Source organism: Leucoraja erinacea, chromosome 22 (assembly GCF_028641065.1).
Source record: "Leucoraja erinacea ecotype New England chromosome 22, Leri_hhj_1, whole genome shotgun sequence".
Taxonomy (NCBI): domain Eukaryota; kingdom Metazoa; phylum Chordata; class Chondrichthyes; order Rajiformes; family Rajidae; genus Leucoraja; species Leucoraja erinaceus.
The window spans coordinates 3,972,606-3,991,925 of record NC_073398.1 but is presented as its reverse complement, the minus strand read 5'-3'; the positions used below and the strand labels follow the sequence as shown (position 1 = coordinate 3,991,925).

At 46.9% G+C, this 19,320-nt stretch overlaps 1 protein-coding gene across 1 annotated transcript; it reads left to right on the top strand.

Moving 5' to 3' along the window:
• Window positions 1–609: 609 nt before the first annotated feature.
• cradd (CASP2 and RIPK1 domain containing adaptor with death domain) lies at window positions 610–17,642 on the top strand. Its single transcript, XM_055652798.1, has 2 exons — window positions 610–1,266; window positions 15,916–17,642. The coding sequence occupies exons 1-2, from the start codon at window positions 963–965 to the stop codon at window positions 16,215–16,217; spliced, it is 606 nt and encodes a 201-aa protein (XP_055508773.1). The 5' UTR covers window positions 610–962; the 3' UTR covers window positions 16,218–17,642.
• The last annotated feature ends 1,678 nt before the right edge of the window (window positions 17,643–19,320 follow it).

Sequence of the window (19,320 nt, the reverse complement as noted above, 5' to 3'; positions counted from 1 at the left end):
CTGATTGCCAGTACTGTAGATTACAAAGACTTTTTTTTAAATAGGTTGTGTATTGCATGTTCTAAAATTAAAATCCCACGCCTGTGAGCAAAATAAAAGACGGCAGATGATAGAGAGCCGCTGCCTCACAGCGCCAGAGACCTGGATTCAACCCTGACCTCGTGTGCTGTCCAGCAGGTCAGAGTTAAGTTTAGAGATACAGCGTGGAAACATGCCCTTCAACACCACCGAGTCTGCGCCTAACAGCACTATTTTACACAAACTAGGGACAACTTACAATCTTTATCTAAGCCAATTAGCCTACAAACCCGTACGTCTTTGGAGTGTGGGAGGAAACCAAAGCACCCACGCGGTCACAGGGAGAACATACAAACTCCGTACAGACAGCGCCCGTAGGCAGGATCGAACCCGGGTCTCTGGCGCTGGAAACCTGACCCTTAGAACTAATTGTTTAAGAAGGAATTGCTGATGCTGGAAAATCGAAGAGACAAAAGGATTTCGACCCGAATCGTTGCCCATTTCGTTCGCTCCATACATGCTGCCTCACCCGCTGAGCTTCTCCAGCATTTTTTTCCACCTTGTTTTCTAACTAATTGTTAATTTTATTCTCCACACTCATTTAGCATGAGCACAAATTTCCTCCTTTATTTTTTGTGGTCCTTTCTTGTCCCTCGATACCCTCTTGTTTTTTTTAAATAGATATATATTTTTTTCTTTTTTTAATCCAACTCGCATTGGTGGCCCCTTGTTGGCCTTTCTACTCGACCACTTTTCTTTACTCCTTTCTTTATATTCCTCCAAGGCGCTGTCAGTGGGAATGTACAAACTCCCTGCAAACCCGTCTGCAGCAGAGCAGCGGCGTAAACCCGAGACCTTGTGTAAAGCGAGTGCTCTGGTGTTTTCCGTGTGAAGCGGGGAGCGGCCTAAACCTGAGCGCCGCATCGTAACCGGGGTCCGGGCCGATGGAGGCGCGGCAGCGGCGGGCCCTGCGGCGGCTGCGGGGTGAGCTGGCGGAGCAGCTGCGGCTGGAGGTGCCGCTACAGTACCTGTACCAGGAGGGGGTGGTGAGCCGCAGTCTGCTGGAGGAGCTGGAGGCCGAGCCCGTGGCCGCCCGCCGCAACCTCAAGCTGCTCGACTACCTGCCGGGCCGCGGGCCGCGGGCCTTCGCCGCCTTCGTCCACTCCCTCAGGGACGAGGCCCCGTGGCTCAGCCGCCGGCTGGAGGAGGAGGAGGCTCGGGAGGACGAGGATGACGAGCCGCCGGCAGGTGAGACGCTCCATCGCCGCAGGCCCGGCGTCGCCTTCGCGGCCCCTCGACCCGGTATCCGGGCAGGTGTCCTCCCCTCACACTCCCACAGCGACCACCACCCCCCTCACAACGACCCCCCCACTCCCACAGTGACCCCACTACCCTCACAATGACCCCCCCCCCCCCACCCTCCCCTCCCACAACGACCCCCACTACAATATCCCACATGTGACCCCCCACTCCTCTCACCACCGACCCACCCACTCCCACAGTGACCCCCACTCCCCTTCACAACGACCCCACTCCCCCACATCCCACTGAAGTGACCCCCAGGGTCTCGACCCCCTACAAACGTTGCCACTCCTTCCTTCACTCCATAGATGCTGCCTCACCCGCTGAGTTTCTCCAGCATTTGTGTCTTACTCCCACATAATGTTCCACACCACCCTCACAACGACCCCACACTCACATAGTGACCACCACCCCCTCATAATGACCCCCCACCCCCTCGCAATGACCCCACACACACACACATAATGCCTCCCCCACCCCCAACATAGTCTCCCACCCCCTCACCACAACCCCCACCCTTTCACCACGACCCCCACCACATCACAATACACCCACACCCATGGTATACAGGCTGGTGTCAGCCTCCACCCCCTCGCAAAGACTCCCACATAGTGTCCCCACTCCCTCATAGTGACCCCACCACGTCCCATACAATGTCCCTCACCTTTACACAATGTTCCATCCGCCCCCACAATGACCTGGTATCTGACCCTGCTGTCAGCCCCACTCCCCTCACAACAACCTCCCGCACCCACAATGGCCCTCGTCCCCGGTATCCGACCCATGTCGGCCCCCCAACCCTCACAACGACCCCCACCCTCACAATGACCCCCACCCTCACAATGACCCCACTTCAGTGCCAGTCAGCAAAAAGATTATGTATGATTATTATCATGCCGTGCACAGACACAGGATTAAGTGTATAAAGCATAGTGTAAATAAAGTCCGATTGAGTCAGGGGAGAGGGGTAGTAGAGGTATGAAAAGGTACAGAACAAAGGAAATGTACAGGGGTAGCATGGTGGCGCAGCAATAGCGTTGTTGCCTTGCAGCGCCAGAGATCCAAGTTTGTTCCTGACTACGGGTGCTGTCTGTACTGAGTTTGTACGTTCTCCCTGTGACCTGCATGGGTTTTCTCCAAGATCTTTGGTTTCCTCCAAAGACGGCAGGTTTGTAGGTTAATTGGCCTAGTATAAATGTAAATTGTCCCTAGTGTGTGTAGGATAGTCTTAATGTGCGGGGATCGCTTATCGGCGTGGACTCGGTGGGCAGAAGGACCTGTTTCCGTGTTGTATCTCTAAACTAAACTAAATCACAGCTGGCACTGATGACTCAATAAAAGTGAAGCACACAATGGTCCATTGTTAATGTGATCCATTGAGTCCTGTCTGCCTTTGATATTTTGTGATCTCTTTGCCTTCCCAATATCCTTCATAAGCATCACTGCTTTGAAAGATGATGGTGGGTGATACAGTTCTCTGGGAGTACAGAAGTGGCATTATTGGAAAGCATGGCAGTTTCCACATGTACATGGCCATCAGCTCTGCATCCACCCCTTCCCTCTACTGTGTTTCTGAAGGGTCGGTTCAATGTCACCTGAAATCTAGTGATTGAGCGAAGTCGTAGTCTGACTAAATGTGTGGCAGTCCTAAGACTTTGTCCACAATTCCACATAAGCTCAATCCTTCGGAAAGTGGGCAAAGAAGTAGCAGATGGAATACAGAATAGCAAAGTGTGGAGTCATGCATTTTGGTAGGAGGAATAAAGGAGTAGACTATTTTCTAAATGGGAAGGGAATCCAGAAATCAGAGGTGCCAAGAGACTTGGGAGCGCTGGTGCAGGATTCCCAAAAAGTTAACTTGCAAGTCGAATCAGTAGTAAGGAAAGCAAATGCATTTATATCGAGTTAAAAACTTCTGAGAATGCCATGTAGCTTTGACCATTTTTTGGTCATTAATGTTAACCTGATGACTCAGCAGATGATGGTAAATATGAATTATAAATGAGCATCAAAATATGAATGCTACCGATTTCAATGTAATTGCATTTTCAAGTGGATGGTTTTGGTGTAGTTTTATTATAGACATGTGTACCAAGCTGCCATCCGGATAAATTAGGATGCAACTCTTTACCTTGATCATAACCAAATCTATCTGATTTTGCTGAAGAAATATCCCAGACTGAACCAAAGATATAAGAACTTGAGGTCCTAGAACACCCGCCTTGATTTGGCATTGATCAAGCTCATCAATGTCAGATAGTTCCATCTACTGGAAGCTTGGGGAAGTGCGTGTGAATACCGCCTGTGAACAATAAATGAACAGTTGGAGAAACTCAGCGGGTGCAGCAGCATCTATGGAGCGTAGGAAATGGCAACATTTCGGGCCGAACCCTTCAAACTATTTCCTATCGCTCCAAGCTCTGCTATAGGATCTTCTCCAGCGTTTTTTTTGGAACCTTCGATTCTGCATCTGGTCAGACAAAGCCTGAACTGTGGAAGCAAAGATCCTATAGCGTTATAGGATCTTTGCTGGAAGTCTGAGCTGGTCAATACGCGTTAATCTCAGGTCAATGATCTTTAAATTTAGCAAAGTTGTAAATTGTAAATGTTTTTAATTTCAGGAAATGTGGAGAGGGCAGAGTAAAGTCTTTATTGTGCTGGAGACTGGATGATAGATAATTGTGCTAGTTTGGTGAGGGCGATCAAGGCTTCTTAATCTGAGTAGATATACGTAGAAGGAGATGTATGAAAACAAAGGTGAGAGGAAAGAAATGCTGGAATTTTAAGTATAAAACAATGCAGTTGCTGGAAATCTGAAATAAAAGAATATGGAAAATTCTTGTGGTGGCAGGTAGCATCTATGGAGAGTGAAAAATGGCAAAGGTTCAGCAAAATTGTTCATTTCAGATTTGCATGAAAGGCTGGTTATCTGAAATTAGTAAATTCAATATTGTCTTTAGACTTCAGAGATACAGTGCGGAAACAGGCCCTTCGGCCCACCAAGTCTGCGTTGACCGGCAGTCCCTGTATGCCAGCACTATCCTACACATTAGGGATAATTTACAATTTTACCAAAGCCAATTAACCTACAATCTTTAGAGAGTGGGAGGAAGCTGGATACCTGGAGAAAACCCACATGGCCAGAGGGAGAACGTACAAACTCCATACAGACAGCATCCATAGTCAGGATCAAACCCGGGCACTGTAAGGCAGTAACTCGAGCGCTGCACCACTGTGCCGCCCTTTTTAATAATAGTGTAGTGCCTCACATATGCACAGTGCACACCTGTAGGATTTATGCAGAGTAAGCAGTTTAAGATGTCTGTGTATTTGGTGATTTCACACAAGCACCACTCTCAATGCACCAGATGGTGCCCTGTGGCCTGTGCACAGCTACTGGCCTAAGATGGAAGATGGAATTCTGCTCCTCAAGCTTAAGTTGGGTCTCAATGGAACAGCATACGACATCAAAATTAAGGTATCAGAATGAAATTAGGGTGGAAAATTCAAGTGACAAACATTGGAACCTCATGGTTAACCCAGCAGATTGAATGTTTTGGAAAGCTTTCACACCATTTGTTTTTGCTAATGTAGGGGAGAGCACACAGAGCACCCTCCCTTCCATTGACTCCATTTACACCTCACGTCACCAGCATTATCAAGGATGAGTTGCACCCGGACCACTCCCTCTTCTCCCCCCCCCCCTCCCATCGAGCTGTATAGAATGTGAACACGAACACCTCCATATTCAGGGACAGTTTCTTCCCAGCTGATATCAGGCAACTGCAACACCCTACTAACAACTACCGAGCAGTCCTGAACTACTATCTACCTTATTCGAGACCCATTGTCTTTCTGCTGACTGGTTAGTACCCAACAAAAGCTTTTCACTGTATCTCGGTACATGTGACAAACTAGACACAAACATTGTGAACCTCAAGTGCAGTAACAGTAGTTTGACCAGGACTGAGTGCTTGGTGCTCGGATGGTGGGAAGGGAAAAGACAAATGGCCAGATGATGCTTCAGAGAACAAGGGATTGTTTCATATGATAATTGGTGTACATTATGATATCAATATGATATTATGATATAGAGCGGCACCGTGACGCAGAGGTAGAGTTGCTGCCTTGCAGCGCCAAAGACCCAGGTTCGATCCTTGACTGCGGGTACTGTTTGTACGTTATCCCTGTGACCAGCATGGGTTTTCTCCGGGTGCTCCAATTTCCTTCCACACTCCAAAAACGTAGAGGTTTGTAGGCTAATCGGCGTGGTACATTTTTAAATTGTCCCGTGTGTGTAGGGTAGTGCTAGTGTGTGTGAATGAATGGGTGGTCGACGTGGACCTGGTGGGCCGAAGTTAAACAGCGGTCCCCGTCTGCCATCTGAAATAGAAGTAAAACATTTCCTTTTCCCTGGTGTCCAAAGACAATATTTATCTCTGAACAAGCATCAGTAAATTAGATTATTTGGTTATGAATCACATTGAAGATTATGGGCTCCTCTGTGTGCTTTGGCTGCTGCTATTCTTTAGGCATCTCCACAGGGTCTCTAGAACGGGCATTGCACTATATACTACTATATACACTACGGGCATCATTTTTATTGCTATTGGTTTATTATGGTTATGTGTACTGAGATACCGTGAAAAACATTTACTTTGAACTTTAGAGATACAGCGAGGAATAGGCCCCCCTGGTCCACCGAGCCCGTGCCGACCAGACTATACACTAGCACTATCCTATGCACGGTAGGGACAATTTTTACCAACACCAGTTAACCTACAAACCTGCACGTCTTTGGAATGTGGAAGGAAACCGGAGCACCCGCAGCAAACCTATGCGGTCACATGGAGAACGTGCAAACTCCATATGGACAGCACCGTAGTCAGGATCGAACCCGGGTCACTGCTGCTGAAATGCAGCAACTCTACCGCTGCGCCACTGTTTGCATGCTATCTAATCAATATTGCCATACACAAGTACAATCAAGCCATATACAAGTACAACAAGATGTGCAAAGAGAAAAATACCAGAGTGCAGAATATAGTGTTACAGCTAGAAAATGCAGATTTAAAAAAAAATGCAAGGCCCACAATGAGGTCTGGAGATCGAGACTATACCCTTAGCTTATGAGACGACCGAGTGGTGCGATAACGGCGGGGAAGTGACTGTTCCTGAATCTAGGGCCACTGCTTTCAAGCTCTTGTATCTTCTGCCTGACGGGAGAGGGGAGAAGAAGAAATGACCGGAGTGTAAATGATCTCTGATTATGTTGGCTGATTTCACACGGCAGTGTGAATATTTCATTCTAGATATTAGCCTTGTTTGTGATGATCTGGTGACCTCACCGTTGTTCAGTATCAACAATAACTCGATAGTTTGTTGGATCTGGATGATAGTGATAACTTATGGAATTAATTTTGAAGTATTTATACAGTGTGCAATGAGGATATAACAAAGGTTTTTGAAACCCTCATCAAGCAAATCTCTACCACACATTTTGCATTTCTTTAAGCAATCCATATTACATTTGGCTTATCTTTCTCATGGGGTCATAGAGTGATACAATGTGGAAACGGGCCCTAACTGACCAGCATGACCCAGCTACACTAGTCCCACCTGCCTGAATTGGCCCATATCCCTCCAAACATGTCCTATCCATGTACCTCAGTAACTGTTTCTTAAATGTTGCGATAGTCTCTGCCTCAACTACCTGCTCTGGCAGCTCTTTCCCTACACCCACCACCCTTTGTATGAAATAGTTACCACTCGGATTCCTATTAAATCTTTTTCCCCTTCACCTGAAAGCTGTGTCCTCTGGTCCTTGATTCCCTTACTCTGGGCAAGAGACTCTCCATCTGCATGAACAAATAATTCAAGCACCAGGTTCAGGACCACTTCAGGACCTGTCACCTCCCACAATATTCTCATTCGGTCCACATTCTCCATCTATCCATGGATATTTTTAAGGCGGAAATAGATAGATTGGTTATTGCGGGTGTCAGCGGTTGTGGGGAGAAAGCAGGAGAATGGGGCTGAGAGGGAAAGATAGATCAGCCATGATTGGTGGTGTAGACTTGATGGCTTAATTCTGCTCCTATAACGTATGAATTTATGAACCACCGTCGTTTTGGAGATTACGCCGGTCCAGCCCTGTAGACTGAGCTAAAGCCTTCAACTGACTGCAAAAGAAAGTGGAATGAGTTCTATCTGTAATTACAGCTTGCAAGTCAAATGGTCAGGTCACATCTGCCTCACTCCAGAATCGTTGAGAGTTTTGGAACTGTGTCATCAAAGAAACACGCCAAGAGATAGAGATCAGGACTGCAAGCGTGAGTGAATATAAGCAAAGCTGGAATAGTTATTTACAAGTGTTCTTTTTATGAAGTGTAGTGTAAATATCTGCACTCTAATAACTAGGCATTGGGGAACAAATGCCAGAGGAATGTAGTGGTTGGCCTCTGGATGGAAACACTGCCTTGTGGCAATCCCTTTGCAAATGTTTGTTGGATCTTAATGTTTTATGCTTTCAAGGAGTGGTTGCCATGGGAGATCTCCAGCTTGGCAAGCAACAAGTATTGTATGTTTCTTTTCTGGGTGTAGGCCCCAAGATCCAGGGAACGTGGATGGGAAATTAAACACGACGCAACATTAATAATGCCCTCATGAAAGGGAAGTGTGTTCCTGATGTGGCCCAGCTTGGTCTAGAATGCTGATTAAGAACCTTCTGTCCTCAGGAGCACTGATTTCTTGGCCATTTAAGGGAACATTTCAGGAGAAAATGACCTGTTTGTAGGTAAACATTGCCAGTTTTAAACGTTTTATTAGTTTGATAGCTCATCATTACAACAAGCAGCTCAGACTATAGAAGGCCGACCCTCGCATCAAGGACAAAAGCAGATACAAGAAATTGGAATTTAAAAAAAAAGAAAATCCTGGAATTCCTCAGCAGGTCAGGCAGCGTCTGTGGAGAGAAGCAGTGATTCAACATTTTCTCTTGATGAACTTCCATCATTAACGAGGAGAAATGACAGAATAACAGACTTTAAGGTATAACTTTCCTGTTATATCGTTAAGCCTGTGTAGGAAGGAACTGCAGATGCTGGTTTACGCCGAAGATAGACACGAAATGCTGGAGTAACTCAGGAGGTAAGGCAGCATCTCTGGAGAAAAAGAATAGGTGACTTTTTACGTTGAGACCCTTCTGATTGAGAGTCAGGGCAGAGGAATACAAGAGATATCTTTAATATCTTTATGCCTGTTTACCTCTATTTTTCCCATAAATAAGCTCAGTAACCTGAAATGTCAACTCCGTTTTTCCCTCAACAGCCACTGGCTGACATAGTGGTGAAAGATAGGCCGAGAGAATCTGTTTCTTGTTTGATTTGTGATGCAACCAGTTGGTCAAGGTGAGCATTGTAAACTGCAATGCTTTGTTTGGGTGTTTTAATCTATTGAAGCATATTTTAGCATTGTTGGATGTGAAGCAGTTTGAGCACTTCACTATGAATTTGCTACTCTTGTGAGTAAATAACCTGCAGGTTCAATACCAATATTATTCATTGTGCCGTGCAGTGAAACTGTGAACAGATCTGACTACTGTTACACATGGATCACCAGCCAAGGGATCACCAGCCAGCTCATGGTCTCTGGTCATCTTGGACCTTCTTGCCATTGGACCAAAGGTGTGGGTGTTTTCCATTCATGTGGTAACTGGTGTACACTGCCCAATCCCAGTTTGAAAACGTGAGGTTCAGGGTTGTCGCATCAGGAACCTAATGGGCAATCCCATCATAGACCAATGTGAACACTGCTCTGCTATCTCAGCCTGGGAGCTTGTACGCTTCCACACTGACACACCACCACCCTGAGTATTCAGGTCAGGCAGGTGACGGCCGAAGACCAAGGCGGTGAATACGCCTTCTTTTGGAAAGAGTAAAGACAAAACAGAATGAAATCTTTATGGTGCAACCTCTGTCATCAAGAATGATCTAGTCCAGCATCTCAGCAACTCTCTCAGGCAAAACCAGCACACAACACTTATCAATGCTTGCATCCTAAGCCTCGAAGCTAAGGAGATGGCCAAGGGAAGACTTCTACTCTGATCTTCCTCTTGAGCCCAGCGCTGGTAATGAGGTTGAGCCCAGGAGTGCTCATTTCTCTGGGAGAAAGACAGACCCACCTGAGCCCAGCCTCCGTACCAGGGTTGCAATGAACACAATACTCTGGAAGGCATAACGGGCAAGGAGGGAGTAGGTAAAGTCGTCCTATTTTCATTGTGTTCGGAGGATCATGTCATAACAACTCTCAGAGAGACAAAGTCAAAGACCGCATGCTGACGTCCTCAATCCATGATCAGGTACTCATTAAAATGTATCATCGTTCGACTGAGTGACCCCAAAGTTGATCATCTCACCTGCACCGTAAATGGCACCAATGACTGCTGGACCAACCACCATCTGTTCTGCCATCAACATTGACTTAATGCAAAAAACAATGTTTAGTTTATAGATGCAGCACGGAAACAGGCCCTTTGTCCGCGCCGACCAGCAATCCTCGCACACTAACACTATCCTACACACACTAGGGACAATTTATAATTATACCAAGCAAATTAGCCTACAAACCTGTGTGTCTCTGGAGTGTATTAAGAAACCGGAGATCCCGGAGAACTAAACAGATGGTGGGTGGAAAGAGTGCAGAGGGTATGGCTGCTCGCTCGTAACCAAGATGTGTACATGGATACTTCAGTGCTGTCAAAGTCCAAATAGCAGAGCCCATCTTCCTGGGAGCCAGGAACAGAAGGAAGCAGTATCTGCTGGAAGAAACACTTTGAAGGCCTCAACATTGACTCCTATCCACGGCGGGTTATACCGTGCTTTCTCACTGCTGTTGCAGATGGCAAGGTAAGGCAAAATGTTAACGGGGAGACAGCAAGACCTACGTTCTGAAACTTGCTGATGATTTGATAGCTGATGGAGAAGAACTTCAGTTGCAAATCTGCAATCTCATTTCTTCGATCTGGGAAGAGGACATGCCAGGGATCTTGGTGAGATGGTGCAATCATGAGTATCTTCAACACTCTACAACCGACAGAAGAGTCGCCCTGCTGTCTACCACTGGGAAAGCCATCACCAGGATCCTCCTCAACTATGTCCTGCCAAACCTCCTTCACCCAAAGGGGTGAAGTAGGTAGTTGAGGCAGGTACTATTGCAATGTTTAAAAAACATTTAGACAGGTACGTGGATTGGACAGATTGAGAGGGATATAGGCCAAATGCAGGCAGGTGGGACTAGTGCAGATGGGACATGTTTGTCGGTGTGGGCTACTTGAGCCAAAGGGTCTGTCTCTACACTGTATGACTATGAAAAGCTTAAATTCGTTCATCAAATAACAGCCTGAATTCAGTCCACTTTTTCGCACGGTGATCATAATCTTGACTGTGCCACAACTCTGAGAAGAATATAGGGAACAGCACCAGCTAATGTACACAACTCGATTAAAAGCCTTTGACTGTCACTTGAGGGATTTTGGAATATGCTCATATTTAGTTGCCGTCGGGACTTCATCTTCCTACATATGCCATGTGGTTCATGGCCTCAACCAACAGACTCCATCTCAGTGCAGTCCCATGTACAGTAAGGTTGCTTGATCATCCCAATGCTTTTCTCAATCTTTCGTGCTGCAATATGTAACCTCACTCCAACAAACTCCCCATTGAAGTGTAGCTAATGTATAGGCCTAATGAACAACTGTGCTGGATGAGCTCAGCAGGTCAGGCAGCATCTGGGGAGGGAATGGACAGGCCACATTTCGGTTCAGGACCTTTCTTGAGTTTGAAGAAGGATCTAGACATAGAAACATAGAAACATAGAAATTAGGTGCAGGAGTAGGCCATTCGGCCTTTCGAGCCTGCACCGCCATTCAATATGATCATGGCTGATCATCCAACTCAGTATCCCGTACCTGCCTTCTCTCCATACCCCCTGATCCCCTTAGCCACAAGGGCCACATCTAACTCCCTCTTAAATATAGCCAATGAACTAGCCTCAACTACCTTCTGTGGCAGAGAGTTCCAGAGATTCACCACTCTCTGTGTGAAAAAAGTTCTTCTCATCTCGGTTTTAAAGGATTTCCCCCTTATCCTTAAGCTGTGACCCCTTGTCCTGGACTTCCCCAACATCGGGAGCAATCTTCCTGCATCTAGCCTGTCCAACCCCTTAAGAATTTTGTAGACTCAACGCAACTTTTCCATTCCCTCCCCAGATGCTGCCGGACCCACTGAGTTCCTCCAGCATTTTGTGCATTACGCAAGATTCCAGCATCTGCAGTTTCTTGCGTCTGGGAAACTGTTCAATTTGTACTGCCATCACTCCTAAACCAAGGTCACTCTAACCTCAGTCATCAAACTGCAGTACACAGATGACACTGGCAAATGCACATTCAAAGGCTAGGCTGTGATTTATTGTGGAATTATTCTCTGAAGCATATGGGAAATTGGCTTACACCAAACCCCCATAAATCACAGGCCCTCGAACAGTTAGTCGGGTCAGTTCAGTTCAGTTTATTGTCATGTGTACCGAGGTACAGCGAGAAGCTTTTGTTACGTACTAACCAGTAATCGTGGTAGGATGATTCAGTTGCCTGATAACAGATAGGAGGAAACTGCCCCTGAATCTGGTGGTGTGCATTTTCACACTTCTATATACCTTTTGCCCGAAGGGAGAGGGGAGAAGAGGGAGTGATCAAGGTACGACTCATCCTTGATTATGCTGCTGGCCTTTCTGAGGCAGCGTGAGGTGTAAATGGAGTCAATGGAAGGGAGGTTGGTGTGTGTGATGGTCTGGCCTATGTCCAAAATTTGCTGCAATTTCTTGGATGGAGCTGTTCCCAAACCAAGCTGTGACGCATCCCGATAAAATGCTTTCTATGGCGCATCTGTAGAAGTTGGTGAGAGTTGTTGGGGACATGCCGAACTTGTGAAGCCTTCTAAAGAAATAGAGGTGTTGGTGTGCTTTCTTGGCCGTTGCTTCAACATGGGTGGTCCAGGTGAAGTTGTTGGTGATATTGACTCCTCAGAATTTGATGATTTTAACCATCTCTACATTGGCGCTGTCAATGCCAACTGGATTGTTGGCTCCCAGTGTACACCAGGGCTCTTTGACAAAAGGCCTCTTGGAAAATGCACCTCATTCCTATATCTCAGGAGCTGCCTCTCCACAAAGATGGACATTTATGAGAACATTTACCATCGTCATCAGTGTCGCTGGTTAGCCTTCTGCAACAGTAGGAAGGAAGAGGTTTGAAGATCAGGATCCAAAACCTGGCACAAAGCTCATGGTCTACTGGGTAGCTGTGATTCCTACTCTCCATTCTGCTCCTGTCGTGGGACTCCCTTCAGCAGATGCCTTAAAAAAACAAAACAGGTGGGGGGGGGTTCATGGTTAAAGAGCTATGCAGCATGGAAAACAGGCCCTTCAGCCCCTTCATCCCTGCTGGCCAACCTGCCCAATTAAGCTGGTTTCATTTGGCTGCACTGGCCCAAATCTCTATAAACTGTTTCTATCTATGTTTCTGTCTGTGTGTCTTTAAAATGCCTTATTTATTCCAGCCTCTACCACTTCCTCTGGAGTTGTAGATGACCTTCAGTATCCATTTTTCAACCAACTTTAGTGTTACCTGTCAATTTACTAAGTCTGCTGCCTTCATTCACATCCAAATCATGAATACAATTACTGGAAGAATGTGACCTGACATAAAAACCTATGACAGGTGTCTAGTCTGGGGAAAAACAACCCTCTACCATAACTCTCTGTTTCTGTCATCAAGCTAATTTTGTTTTCAATTGGCCAGTTTGTCTTGGATTCCATGTGATCTAACCTTCAATATCAGTCTACCATGTGTATCTTGCCAGAGGTCTTGTTAAAATACCGTATCCTATATTCTGATCACTGATGTGTGTCAGACACCTTCTTCACCACCATGTCACCCTGTGTTGCTGCTTTCATGAAACTATGTGTTCCCTGCATTCCTGGGTCTCTATTCTGAAGAGTGGTGCCACTATAGTTCTATCCACCAACTCTTCCAATTCAACTGGCAAGGTAAACAAGCCAAGGCCAACTCTGAGCGAAGAGTAGCTGCGGGTCAACACTCAATGGTTAGATGGTGTTTGCAGATTTGTGACATATATATTGGATTGTGGTTTCCAAGGAATTACAGGATGCCTCACACATGAGCTAATTCTTGAGAGAATATGGAAGGAAAAGAATGGAAGAATATTTGTGAAGGGTTATGATGGGCACGGCACAAAATGACTTGGGAGATTAGTTTGGTTAATAGTTACAGCATGGAAACAGGCCCTTCAGCCAACCGTGTCTGCACTGACCAGCAATCCCTGCATATTAACACTACCTTACACACACAAGGACCAGTTTTACATTTATACCAAGCCAATTAACCTACAAACCTGTACGCCTTTAGAGCGTGCGAGGCAAACGAAGATCTTGGAGAAATCCCACGCAGGTCACAGGGAGAACATACAAACTGTACAGACAAGCCCCCATAGTCAGTATTGAACCTGGGTCTCTGGCGCTGTAAGGCAGCAACTCTACCGCAGCGCCACCGTGCTGCCCAGCGGGTTAAACAAGTGAGTGGGCTCAGCACCACAGTCATCTTGCTGCCTCTGCAGGGTCTGACAATAGGTGCAGGAGTAGGCCATCCGGCCCTTCGAGCCAGCACCGCTCTGCTCTGCTGTCCAGTTACAGTTAATCTCTGATACAAGATGCAAAACAATCTACACTGTCTAAACTTGCAAATAAAAGCCTGATTGGAGAAGCACATTCATCTCCTTCCAGTTTAACATAAAAACACATATCCCTCATATCAAAATGAACTTCATCTGGGTCATCTAACACTACCACTGATTCATTGCACGGTTGTGAAAACTCTCTCTTGGCAAATGGAACGGTAAACATAAAACACATCGTTAATTGTTGCTGCAAATTCCTGGACATTTTATGTGCTCTGGGGAGCAGTGAAAGTTTCCACTCCAATAAGTACATTTTGGGCCTTATTTTCTCATTTTCCGTAGTGGTGGAGAAATGAATGAACGCGAGTCAGCACAGTAGAGAGAGAGAGAGAGAGAGAGAATGCCAGCAGTCGCATCAAGCTCTAGCTGGACAGTGTGCAGATCTGTGCTTCATCCTCAGAAAGTATCTGTAAATCTCGGAAGGATACAGTAAATATTCCCCATGATTAAAAGTATTAGGGGTGGCACAGTGGCGCAGCGGTAGAGTTGCTGTCTTACAGTGCCAGGGACCTGGGTTCGATCCTGACTATGTTTGTCTGTTCTCCCCGTGACCGCCTGGGTTTTCTTCGGGTGCTCCGGTTTCCTCCCACACTCCAAAGACATCTAGTTTTCAATAAAATGGTAAATTGTCCCAATTTAGGATAGTGCTGGTGAATGGGGTGATCGCTGGTCGGCGCGGACTCAGTGGACCGAAGCGCCTGTTTCCGCGCTGCATCTCTAAAGTCTAAAGGTGACGAGACCAGTTACATTCTCAAGCCTGTTGGCAATTGAGTGCAATTGAAGTGTTTAAGAACTTGGTAGGAAATAGGGGAACTACATACTCTGGTAGGAAAGTCAAGAACAAGGCATGAGTAAGCTTAGAATTGGAGCCAAGCTATTGTGGGGAGATAACCAGTAAGCAGTTCCCCGTGCTCTGTTACTGGGAATCCCCTCTCTCAAACTGCTGAGGCTGGGGGTCGGTTTACAATATCAGTACTGGAATGGGAAGGTTGTAAGGCAGGTGTTGTTGTTGTTGAATTGAATGATTGAGCTGCCTGGTGGTGGTAAGGTCCTGTGACTTCAGCAACTCTCTCTGTGGTCTTCCTCTCATCAATCTGCAGAGCATCAACTGAGGTCGGATTAATGCTGAGTTTTCCTCTCGTACTGAGAATCCCTCCTCGCCATATAGCGAAGATAGACACAGAGTGCTGGAGCAACTCAGCAGGACAGGCAGCATCCATGGAGGGAAGGAATGGGTGACGTTTCAGGTTGAGACCCTTCTTCAGACAGAGTCAGGGGAGTGGGAGGGGTGAGGGTTGGATATAGAGATAAGGAAATGTCGGGTGTGATAACGAGACATCAAAGGGGGTGGTGATCAAGGAAAATGTAGAATAGATCATTGTTAGGTAGGAGAAGGTAACAACAAAGCAAACAGATAAAATGTAATTGGGGGCAGTCAGACCCTTCCTACACTCTCCATATAGCGGATTGGCTCTGAAGACTGGAGAGTGGAGGAGGAGAGAGCCGCTGGTAGTGACAGATGCGATGGGTGGGCCGGTAGGAGAGGGACTGGGGTGTTGCCTCCAGCGCCATCGAGGTCGGCTGCAGGAGGTTCCCTGCAGTTGACCTGGAGCAGGGACGCTCCAGTACTGGCAGCACCTGGGCCCCACTTTAAACTTGTTTTTCTTTGTAAACGGCGCCAAAATATGGCGACCTGTGCACACGAGACAATAATGAACTATTGAACTATATTGAGCTGCATAGGAAAGCTACAGTGTCACTCAGTACCTCTGTCTCTTTCTTCCAGATGATGTACTGTCAACCATCTCAGACCATGTCTTGAACGGCGTGCCCACCGACAAGCAGTTAAATCATCTCTCTGGCCAAATGGGAACAGAATGGGAGCAGGTTGTGATGGACCTGGGACTGAGGAGTTCAGACATCTACCGATGTAAAATGAACCACCAGTACAACGTGCAGGCACAGATCTTGGCATCATTTATCGTGTGGAAGCAACGGCTGGGAAAACAAGCTACAGTGCGGAACCTGTGTACCAGTCTTACTTCAGCAGATGTGGACCCCACAGTAATAAAGGATGCATTTCAGTAAACAGTCGGGGCTGGGTTACCCACTGCTAAAAGTGATGGGCCAGTCGTATTTGACAGGAGCAGTGAATAGGGTGCAGCAAAGGAGACATAAAATGCTGCTGTAACTCAGCGGGCCATCTCTGCGGAAAATGAGTTGGTGACGTTTCGGGTCAGAACCCTTCCTCAGACTGAAAGATAGAGAAGGCCAGAACGAAATAGGGCCGGCAACAGATGACCTCAGGAAGGGTGGAGCCCACAATGGCCCATTGCTGGTTGGGGAAGGATACAAAGACGCGAACAGTAGAACTAGTGGAACGACTGGGGGGGGGAGGCGGAGAGAATGCAGGAGTTACTTGCCCTTAGAGAAATCAACATTCATAGAGCTGGGTTGTAAGCTGTCCAAGCAAAATATGTTCCTGTAATTTGCGTGTGGCCTCACTCTGACAGTGGAGGACGCCCAGAGCAGAAAGGTGAGGATGGGAACAGGAACGGGAGTTAATATATTTGGCAACCAAGAGATCGCGTAGGCCAAGGCGGAATGAGCATGTGTTCAGCGAAACGATGGCCAAGTCCGCGCTTGGTCTCGCTGATATAGAACAGTCCATACTGGGAACACCAGATACTGTAGATGAGGTTGGAGGAGGTGCAGGTAAATCTCTGCCTCACCTGAAAGGACTGTCGGGGTCCCTGGATGAAGTCGAGCAGGAAGCAGAGGACAGTGAACAGTGTTGGCTGGTGTTTTACTTTGGTCTCCTCTCTGATATTCAAAAACTTTTAAAACAGTAAAAAGTAAAAGTATATAATGAACATTTAGTCAGAGAGTGGTTACTCGGGAATTAATTGCCACAGACGACTGTGGAGGCCAAGACAATCCTTATTTGTAAGGCAGAGATAGATGTGTGATTAGTGTGGGTGTCGGGGGTTATGGGGAGAAGACAGGAGAATGGGGTTGAGTGGAGAAGATAGATCAGTCATGATTGAATGGCGGAGTAGACTCGATGGGCCGAATGGCATAATTCTGTTCCTATCACTCATGAATATTAAAATTATTAAAATACTATAATGAGAAAGGTAAAGTCCCCAGTTTAATGCTTGGCTTTATCAAACTCTGCCTTAGGACTCCCATTGAATTCCATAACTCCAGTACATATCTACATGGGAATGGCAAATTGTCAAATTGCCTGCCTGCCCACTGACATTATAAACCTTCAATGTCATCAAACCCAGGGCACCTTCCTCAACCTGTAAAATGTATGCAGTATGTGAGAACTGCCAGGAAATGTCCTCCTTGTAACTGCAGTAAACTGCAACTCTACGGATAATCGAAGAAACAAGGAAGTTACTTTGAGATAGTAAATGGTACAGAATATCGGCAAAGTCTTTAGATTTAAATTCTGTTTTAAGCATTTTGGTGACTTGTATAAAAGTACAAATAAACAAAGATATATTATTCAAATTTGGAAGTGTGGCATGTATTCATGAGCAATGTTTAGCCAGAGCTCGAAGCATCATTTTGGGTTTAGATTTATTATTGTCATGTGTACATTGAAAAGTTTTGTTTTGCTTGCTATCCTAACAGATCAGATATAAGGTAGACACAAAATGCTGGAGTAACTCAGCAGGTGAGGTAGGATCTATGGAGAGAAGGAATTGGTGACTTTTCGGGTCGAAACCCTTCTGCAGACTGACATCAGGGGAGGGGGTGGAACAGAGATAGAATGTAGACTGAGACAGTAAGACTGGTGGTAGAACTGGAAAGGGGATGGAGAGAGAAAGCAAGGGCGACCTGAAATTAGAGAAATCAGCGTTGATACCGTTGGGGTGTAAACTACCCAAGCGAAAATATGAGGTGCTGTTCCTCCAATTTGCGCTGGGCCTCACTCTGACAATGGAGGAGGCCCAGGGCAGAAAGATCAGATTGGGAATGGGAGGGGTGGGTGAAGTGCTGAGCAACCGGAAGATCAGGTAGGTTAATGCGGACTCAGCGGAGGTGTTCAGCGAAACGGTCGCCAAGCCTGCGCCTGGTCTCACCGATGTAGAGAAATTGACACCTGGAGCAGTGGATGCAGTAGATGAGGTTGGAGTAGGTGCAAGTGAACCACTGCCCCACCTGGAAAGACTGTTTGGGTCCTTGGATGGCATCAAGGGGGGAGGTAAAGGGACAGGTGTTGCATCTCCTGCGGTTGCAGGGGAAAGTACCTGGGGAGGGGGTGGTTTGGGTGGGAAGGGACGAGTTGACCAGGGAGTTGCGGAGGGAACGGTTTCTGGGGAAAGGTGAAAGGGGTGGAGATGGGAAGATGTGGCCAGTAGCGGAATCCCTTTGGAGGTGGCGAGAATGTTGGAGAATTATATGCTGTATGCGACGACTGATGGGGTGGAAGTAAGGACAAGGGGGACTCTGTCCTTGTTATGAGTGGGGGGAGGGGATCCAAGAGCGGAGCTGCGGGATATCGAGTGAGAGCCTCATCTATAATGGAAGAGGGGAACCCCCGTTCCCTAAAGAATGAGGACATTTCCGATGCCCTGGTATGGAAAACCTCATCCTGGGCGCAGATGCGGCATAGACGGAGGAATTGGGAGCAGGGGTTAGAGTCTTTACAGGAAGCAGGGTGGGAAGAAGTGTAGTCCAGATAGCTAGTCTACATCGGTGAGACTAAGCGGAGATTGGGCGATCGCTTCGCCGAACACCTCCATTCGGTCCGCAAGAACCTACCTGAACTCCCGGTGGCTCAGCACTTCAACTCCCCCTCCCATTCTCAATCCAACCTCTTTGTCCTGGGTCTCCTCCATTGCCAGAGTGAGCAACACCGGAAATTGGAGGAACAGCACCTCATATTTCGCTTGGGGAGCCTGCATCCTGCGGGCATGAACATCGAATTCTCCCAATTTTGTTAGCCCTTGCTGTCTCCTCCCATCCCCCAGCCCTCGGGCTCCTCCTCCTCCTTTTTCCTTCCTTCTCCCCGCCACCCCCTATCAGTCTGAAGAAGGATTTCGGCCCGAAACGTTACCTATTTCCTTCGCTCCATAGATGCTGTTGCGCCCGCTGAGGTTTCCAGCATTTTTGTGTACCTTCGATTTTCCAGCATCTGCAGTTCCTTCTTGAAAGCTATGGGAATCTGTTGGTT